Source organism: Aphelocoma coerulescens, chromosome 1, assembly GCF_041296385.1.
Source record: "Aphelocoma coerulescens isolate FSJ_1873_10779 chromosome 1, UR_Acoe_1.0, whole genome shotgun sequence".
Taxonomy (NCBI): Eukaryota; Metazoa; Chordata; class Aves; order Passeriformes; family Corvidae; genus Aphelocoma; species Aphelocoma coerulescens.
This window is the reverse complement of record NC_091013.1, coordinates 68,456,281-68,465,351: the sequence shown is the minus strand read 5'-3', so window position 1 is coordinate 68,465,351 and position 9,071 is coordinate 68,456,281. Positions and strand designations below refer to the sequence as shown.

Sequence of the window (9,071 nt, the reverse complement as noted above, 5' to 3'; positions counted from 1 at the left end):
ATTACAAACTTTGTGCATATCTAGATCTTTCTCGGCATGGGTCCTCTTAGAGGCATCCAGAGAGGAAGGGGGTTTTTTGGCTGCCTGCAAAGTAAGAAAAGTCCATCACCATTTCAATTTTGGATATATTTTGGGCTCATCTGTTTTCACAGAATGAGGTTCTTATTTGACATTACTTTTAAATGGAATGGCATCGGGTCCTTATTGGTGTCAAGCTTTGATGCCTAAGAATAACATAAAAATAGAGCAAATCTTGATTTTAAGTATGCCTTATTTAATAGATCTATGTTTTACTATTTGGATGTTAAAAAAAAAAAAAAAGAAGCAGCAAAAGACTGACCACCTGTTGCTATGCAGTACATTGTGTCCCTATGATTAATTATCCTGCCCACCTGCACTGTCTTTGCTGGTCTCTCTTGTATCCACTCTATGACTTAGGCTGATGCCCGGCACAGTGGGGTGTGTGTGATGGTATGGCTGGTATTTCACATTAACTGTACGGTGTTGGGAGCTCCATGCATGGGAGAAACAGGCTCTTATGATACCAGAATAATATGCAGAATTCTTAGACCTGTGATAGTTAACTTGTTCTTATAATGGTGATGTTTGCAATACAAATACCCTGCTCAGCCACTTTCTGTCTGGAGTGAAACCATATGGCTGGAATGGGTTGAAAGCTCTTTTGAGCAAGCACTGTCTGTTTTGAATTTGGCTAGTGTAAAGGGAGTAAGCTTAGGACCCAAAGGCATTACAAACCGTGATGAAGAATGAGAAACTGAAAGCAGTAGTGGAGAAGGACTGTTAACTGGGATATAGAAAACTTTGTGACAACTGTGACACATTTGCTTTATGGCACTTCTAGCAAAAATGTTACAGTATAAAAAAGAACTCTCTAAAAGAGTTGACCTAATACAAATGATATGAGGGTATTCCACCATTATTATTATTTATTTCTTTTTATACTTGTAATAATTCAGGTGCTTTCCAAACAGAAAAGCTGCAGGCCCTGCCCCAAGGAGCTTACAATCTAAAGGTGGACAAGGATAGAGACGTGAAGGTCTACAGAGCAGTCAAGAGGCCAAGATGGAAACCATCCAATCAAATATGATTTGAACACATTGTTGCAAAGCTATACAAACTGTTTTCCAATTGCAACTTGTATTTTCCATTTTGGTTTAACTATATCTGCCATGACACAAACAGGTGTGGAGGAAGGAAGCTTTCAGTATGTGAGATCAGAGAGAGTAGCACATGTGTGAAGTAGAGCTGGAAAATTCACCTAAAGGTATAGAGATGAGAGGGGTTTGCCTGGATTTCCAAAACACAGTTCAGTACCAGGACAGTTTAGATCCAGAATGATACGGCTTTAGGTCACGTCCTACAGTTTACATGGGATAGATTCCATCTGAAATGTAAATGTACTCTATGCATCTGGAAGTTCCTTAATACATGCTAATATGAACTAAAAAATCTATCATAGCAGGGCTGGGAAAGTTAAGAATGAAATAACCACACTTTTGTGGTACATTTGGGGTGGGGAGGGAAGAATGGTGTTGAAAGTTGGGGGTGGTCATCCTTATGCCAGCTGTAAAATGACATTTTTAATAATGTAGGACACCAGCCAATGATTAAAAAACCCCAGACTGTTTAAATTTAAAAATACTTGTTTCAACTAAGACAGCAAGTCACTCATCAGTTATGAAAAATACTATTAAGCTTTCTTTATACATTTAAGTATCTATTATAAAACATCCAATCAGGTTCCCCAAACTGTGAAACTGTCAAAGAAACTCTCTTAAGGCGTGCTTTTTAAAACTTCTCAACAAATTGCCATATTTATTCAAGTACTCAGGGGATCATTGTATGCTTATTTATTCCCAACGTATCTTTCCCTTAGCAAATGCAGGTGTATTGTGAAGGCAAAAGCTAATAAGCAGCTGAATATTAAAGTGCATAGGTTGTCCACATTAGGAAAAACAAATGGCTGAAGAAGCAGTAGCTGCGGTGATTAAGGATTCTTGGGGAGTAATCCATCAGCAATTTTTAGTAAGCCGCAGGTATTTCTTTTCCTATAAGAAACATTCTTACAGTCTTCAAAACTTGCAAATGCGTTTCTAACAATGGTATCACGACAATCATACTTCTCTTGCTGTGAGGGAAAAGCTGTAATTAAATAATCAAATAGACTGATTTTTCATAATTTACAGGTATTCATATTCCTTCAATAAATAAAAGAATATAATTTATCTTCTGATTCTGTATAGATCTTGACACAAGTAAGTTTCTAGCTATTTAAATAAATGATTCTAATAGCTGGACATGAATTATGCTGGCAGGAGCCACATACAATTATTATGGTACCCAGAATCTTCCAAGAACCTACAAAGTTAAATAAAAGCTTACAAGTCTCTTAAGCTACTTTTTATTTGCATAGAAAAATATTTATCATAGGAGTCAACTATCATATGAGAGAAATTCCATTTTTTGTAATTGAAAAAGATAGCTAAAAAGTTTCTGTGGGTTATTGCAACAGTACAAGAATACAAGATGCTTCCATTTATTAAAAAATGTAAAACAAATCGTGAGAGCTAAAGCAGGCTACAAAACAGAAGGTCCTCATATTTTCTTTCTCTTGACTACTATGTTACAAGATCATGTGCCACGGTTGAGTACTATAAAGTGTAATTCTGCATTAGCTAATATAATTCTTAAAACACCCCCCCAAAAGCACTATGCAAAATATATATATTTGTAAATGCTTCCTCCTGTAAGCATCACAACCTTGTTATCACATAGTCACCCTGAACAATTGTTTCCTGTTTCCCATCAGAGTCAATGCTAATGTCCAATGCCTTGTCCAGCTGATTCTGCAGAGTGGCAGGTTCTGAGTTCTGTAACTCCATTTTCTCTGTTTCTGAAACACAAATACTTCCCTCTTCCTGTGAATCCAAAGACTCGCTGTTATTTTGCGACTCAGCTAACACGCATTTTTTGCCAGGACTTTGGATGTTTAATTCACAGTTCATGGTCAATTCTCCCTCTTCCAGTTCATCAGTTTTCTCACATTGTTCTTCTGCCTGTTGACGGGAAACTTCTTCAGAAACGGTGTATATTTTATTTGTACTCTGCTCCACAGAGTTTGTTTTTGATCGTCTGTGAAACAACCCAAAATTTTTTATGTCTGTTACAAAATTCACACGCTTTTGTTTCTCCTGAGTGGACTCTGACACCATCATTGCTGAGCCATTGCTTACATTATGACCTTCAGAGGCAATATTGGCTGATCGTGGGTGAATCATCGTTGTTATGTCAAAAAGGCTGAAGGGTTTCTTCTTTCCTTTTTTGTTTCCTTCACTCTCACTATTTTCTTCATTTTCTGACAGAGAAGCAGTGTCTTTGCTCATCTTTGCAGTCTGCAAATTAGACAGCTTGCTTCCTTTTAACAAACCCAGGACTTCAAAGCGAAAGCTGGAAATATCTTGCTTTAACTCCTAAAAATTGGGAAGAAAGATGAAACGTCAGGACATCAAAGCTAATTTGACTTTTCCTTTTGAAATAGAGGGGAGGGGAGGGGAGGGGAGGGAAGGGGAGGGGAGGGGAGGGGAAGAGAGAAGAGAAGAGAAGAGAGGGAGGGGAGAGGAGAGGAGAGGAGAGGAGAGGAGAGGAGAGAAGAGAAGAGAAGAGAAGAGAAGAGAAGAGAAGAGAAGAGAAGAGAAGAGAAGAGAAGAGAAGAGAAGAGAGAGAGAAGAGAAGAGAAGAGAAGAGAAGAGAAGAGAAGAGAAGAGAGAAGAGAAGAGAAGAGAAGAGAAGAGAAGAGAAGAGAAGAGAAGAGAAGAGAAGAGAAGAGAAGAGAAGAGAAGAGAAGAGAAGAGAAGAGAAGAGAAGAGAAGAGAAGAGAAGAGAAGAGAAGAGAAGAGAAGAGAAGAGAAGAGAAGAGAGAAGAGAAGGCTTATACTGGAGAACAGGAATAAACTTTACTGTCTGGATGTTGGCATACCTGGCTTCTTCAAGGCTGAAGATCTTACTCTAGGAAACAATTTATATGCTACCTGAATAACTGAGTTTGAGTAATATGCTTCACAGTCTTAAAATATCTTACTAAATTACTAATATACCTATAAACATAAAAATAAACACATACCTTAAAATTTTCTTCTGTCAATCCTTCCTCAGTTTTGGCATCTCTTATCATTGCTGCAACGTATCTCTTAACCAGATTTCTCATAACTTCCTAAAAATATAAAGTATTGTGTTAGGTTTCTTGGTATTAGTTACTAAACCTACACTCAACAGGCTCTGCTTGGGCTTTTCCATGCCTTAGGAACATGACAAAAACTACACAAACCTTAGGTCTGTTTGAAAATATGTTTTGCTTTTTGATGGAAATTGCTAATGCTTATTACCCTGGGAACTACTATGTTGGGTTTGACCCAAGGTATGTCTCCTGCCAGTAATTTGCAGCCTGGCAGTGAGCAGTTGCCAATGCCTCCTGAGGAGAGCAAGTCTGGTGTGGTTGTACAACTGTATTTCCAGCTATTCTCTCTCAAGCCTCCTGTGCTGTGAGATGCAGTGACTTTCTGAACAAAAATGATAGTTCTAGGTTTAATTGGCTGTGATAGGCTTTTTTATGAGTTTTGAACTAATGCAGACTTTCAGCATTCAGAAGTCCTCTGCCAATGAATTCCATAGTATGGAGTAAGATTCCATTTGGGGTTTTATTTTTAACCTTTGATCTGGTAGTTTCCATTGTTGTCTTCTAAGAATCGTAGAAATTATTTAGGTTGAAAGAGATGCCTGGAGGCTGTCTGAGTCATTTCAGGTCCATGACCAGTCAAGTGCTAAATATCTCCACGGGTGAAGATGCTGCAGCCTTCCTGAGCAACATTTTCCAGTTCTTTACTACCCTCACTGTGAAGATAATTCTCCTTACCTTACGGAATTTCCCTTCCTGCAACTTGTGTCCATTTTGTCTTTTGCATAGTACCTCGAAGAAAAATCTGGCTCCTTCTCTCTAACCACCCACTACATTATTTAAGACAGCAGTTATATTCCCACTAACCTACTCCAGGCTGAAATCTGAACTTATTTTATGAGAATCCTCTAACCATCTTGGTGGTCCCTTGCTGGATCCCTTCCAGTTTCTTAACATCTCTCTTGTAGTGTGGGGCCCAGACTTGACATACTGCTCCAGATACAGTTTCACAAGTGAGGGCAGAAGGAGAATAATCACTTCCCTCAAAAGGCTGCCGACAGCCTCACTAACGCAGTGTAGTACATGTGTGGTATTCAGTTTGCAGATAAATGGCAAGCAGCTGCTCTGTGTTCACCTTCCCCACAATTTTATAGATCCCTGTTGTACTCCCCACAGCTGCCTCTTCTTCAGGTTGGAAAAGTCCCAGCTTACCTAGTTATTTTCTTTATGGGATTCATTAACTACCAAGCCTACAGCTCACACCTTGTTTAACTTGCAGCCCTTTTAACATGACAAAAACGCAAAATAAAGCTGAAAATGATTAATTGGGCAATAATAATCTAAAAAAAAAAATAGATGCTGAAGAAGGAAGGATGAAAAAGAACTGCTTACAGGGGATCTAGGCAGAAGGGTTATTAAGGAAGTTGTCTATGGGCTATAAAGCTGGAGAGATGAAGAGAAGGTCCTGATTATTCCTGGCAGGGAGGTGGGTATTTGCTTTTTTAAAGGCAATCCATGTTACAGTGGGCAAAATACGGGATAGCATGTTATTGCTCTAGAAAATATCCTTTTTTCTCCAAAAAGAAGACAATTATACTTCTCAAATGCTTTTTTTTTGAACATCAAAAATATTAAGCTTGTTTGCTGAAGATGAAATAACTACAGATTTTATGTTTTTTTTCCTTTTATTTTCCATTTCTGCTTTCTCATGAAATTCTTCCATTTATTTTTTTTTTCTCATGAAGACATTCTGGTGGCATAGAAAAACAATTGCCCAAAGAATAAACATAGGCCTGTACCTGGTATTGATGATGTCTCCTCAAATTGTCAGCTGCACGTCTCTGAAAAATAGAAACGAAGAAAAAGAAAAAAATTAATCCCTGTCTAGAAATAAAATACTTAACCATAGAAAACAGCAGGCCTGTGCATTATATGGTATCTAGCAAGCTGAGAGAAAAGGTTCAAAATCTGTTGCAAAATGACAGTGTTGGAAAAAGCCTGTCATTTGGTTTACAGAAATGAGAAGGCTGCTTTGGGGAAGGCAAAATGTATTTTCTACATTTTCGTCAAAATTCTTTTATTCCTTCATCATCACATGGATGTGGTGGAGCAGCCAGGTCACAGGCTGCAGAGCCTCAAGGTCAATGATCTGAGATAGAAGAGGAACAATGGATCATGTCATTCATTTGCACAGACTGAAGCATACTTTACTGAACTGAAAAAAGCTTGACTTGTGTAAAGTTATATTTTTCTTGGAGGTACACAGTGAAAGAACTGGAGTCAATGGACATGAGTTACAGGAAGGGAAATTCTGTCTGGAAAATCATCAATACAGTGGGGTTCGTAAAGCCGTGGTGTTAGCAGCACACTTGCTATGGCTCCTAATGTCTCATTTAAGATAAAACTAACCAAAATCTGCACTATAAAACTGTATTAATGAGAAAGTTCCCACTTATTTCTCTGTTAAAAACAGTAATAGAGAGGTAAATGGAAGAAAGAAACAGCTTTCAACACAGTTTGGTGTTGATAAGGAGGGAGAGTAAAAGGCTCAGTAACTCTGAAAAGGAGCAGCAAAAGGAAGTGTGGTATGATGAAAGAATAGCCCAGGTTTCAAGCAGGTGTTGTACTAGATTATGCTGCCATATCTAAGAGCTGCCCAGAAGAAGATGGGAAAAAACGGCCTGAATTATTTTTTCCCTTGAATTCCTTTTGTTCTCAATTGCATAATGAGTAACATATCTCCATCATCTACCTTAGTTACCCCTAACTGGTGAAAGAAATACAGCTTTAGCTTGGACTCTTACATCTGCTGCTGACAAGAAAATAATGTGTCTGACTACTGATTGTATTTCTACAAGACAGATCATTTAACAGCAGCTTAAAACAGGGTGAAAGGACATCCAAGGGACTTGTTAAAATTGACCTCAGTTGCATAGTAAGGCAGGCATGGCTAGTAATTTTGTAATTTTTTTTTTTTTTTTTTTACTTGAAAGAAGTGATGAACCATTTCCCTGTACTCAGAGTCAGTTTACACTTCCAAGTTGATTTCTTGTTTCCAGTTAATTTGAGGGATGCAGTGGCTTTGTGGCTGGGCTTGGCAAAAAATAATGGAAAGGGGGAAAATCGTTATTTCCTAATCAGTCTGAACAGCCACTATGGGGTAGGGCTTTGTACGTGAGAATATTTTCTTCAGTATTTTCCCAGATTTTGTTTCTCCATCTATGCCTCCTTAAAGAGAGAATGGGTATTTCTTGTGTTTAAGGATGGAGGAATGTGTGAGCCTGCCCATCACTGGGGCTGGAGGGGACAATGCAGCCGTGGGAAGGCTCATACCCTCACAACACCCTAACTTAGCCGGTTTTTAGAAAGAAAAATCAGATTTCTTGCAGTTGACCACACGGTGGAGATGTTTCATTCTGCTGAGAGAGCACTAAGGGAGTCCGTGGCTTAGAGAGCTCTCAACAACAGATCTGACTCACAGGTGAAGGGAAAAACACTTTAGGGTGTACTTGAAACACACTTAAGAACATGTGAATAACTCCTATAAGTAAAAAAATGCTGATATTTGACTTGCACAATACTTCCTGCAGCTGCTGTCTGCTCTGCTTTATTTTACAGTGAAATGTGAAATAAGTACATAGGTTTAATTCTGTATCTGTAACAAGAACTACCTAGATAACGTTTATCTTTTTTTCTGCAACCAGTTTGGAAGCTCACAGAAACACAGGCTGTTGCTTTTCCACTCAATGCAATGCCAACAAGCACAATTTGGGATAACTATGTAAAAAGATTTATTTGTAATAATGTGTCAGAACAGTTCTACTGCACTTAATTGTTTTCAGTCCATACCACCGAGAAGCTGAAAGAAAATTAATTTAATTGTATGTTTTAATGCACAGCCACATACATACTTCACATACATACTACACATACATGTAACCTATCAAATTTAATATCCCCAAACAGTTCTCTATCTCCTGTTTAAATGTTTAGGTTCTGTCTCCAGTTCCTAGTCATCTTTTGCTTCCTTTTGAAAGCAGAATGAATCTTTGCCTAAACACATCTGAAAACCATGCTATTCACTAGAAACAAAATCATTAACATTCATATTGTCCTTATTTAGTTCTCAGCTGGTCTGCTTTTCTCTACTTGGTTATAGTCTAATTTATGGTTCAAAATTTGTTTCAAGTAACCATTGTGCTATGTGCATGAAGAAGTTGAAAATTATGGCTGGCAAAGGGATAAAAATTAAATCTAAATAAAAATAGCAACGGGGGGGAAACACTCTTTTGAGGACCATGTTGAATGCAATAATGAAATTGACGGGGATGCTGTTGTCACTTTCCAAAAGGGGGCACTAATATCCTTTAGAAAATTTTAATAGTAGCTCCACTAGTAGTAATAATTATTTTGGTCTTCCTGTTTATGCCATTCCTAGTAATTTGCACTGTTTGGAAAAAATATTTCTTTAGCAGTCAAAAATTTAATAAAATTTTATTACTTATTTTGATGTGTTTTATAAAAATTATATCTTTTGTAATGCAGGAATACAAATCTAATGTCTGCATTTGACTTTAAACTGCTTAGTCATAAAGGTCCAGAAAATTGAACTATTGTCTGAAGTTGTGGCATATATTCCTCATCTTGAATAGCAGCATCACCTTTAAAGGGTTAGAACTTATTTGTGTTGACATAGAGGTTTCTCCATGAAATGGTTCTTGGCTATACAAGGAACACTCCAAATTATTGATTTCCACACCAGATGGAACGTGTTATTTCTTTGCTCAACTTTCACCAACATACATTACAGAGAAAATACAAAATGCTTACACTGACTTAGAAATTGCATCATTTTCCACTGGGTGAAAAAAAAATAGGA

General features: G+C 37.7%; 1 protein-coding gene across 1 annotated transcript in view; it reads right to left on the bottom strand.

Moving 5' to 3' along the window:
- Nucleotides 1-971: 971 nt before the first annotated feature.
- The window catches only part of TRPC4 (transient receptor potential cation channel subfamily C member 4), a 133,598-nt gene continuing 125,498 nt past the window's right edge, over nucleotides 972-9,071 (bottom strand). Inside the window, exons 9-11 of the mRNA XM_069011898.1 lie at nucleotides 5,992-6,033; nucleotides 4,142-4,231; nucleotides 972-3,491 (exon numbers count right to left, since the gene is read on the bottom strand). Of these exons, the coding sequence (XP_068867999.1) occupies nucleotides 2,775-3,491; nucleotides 4,142-4,231; nucleotides 5,992-6,033 (849 nt within the window). The 3' untranslated portion in view covers nucleotides 972-2,774. The remainder of the gene's footprint in view (nucleotides 3,492-4,141; nucleotides 4,232-5,991; nucleotides 6,034-9,071) is intronic.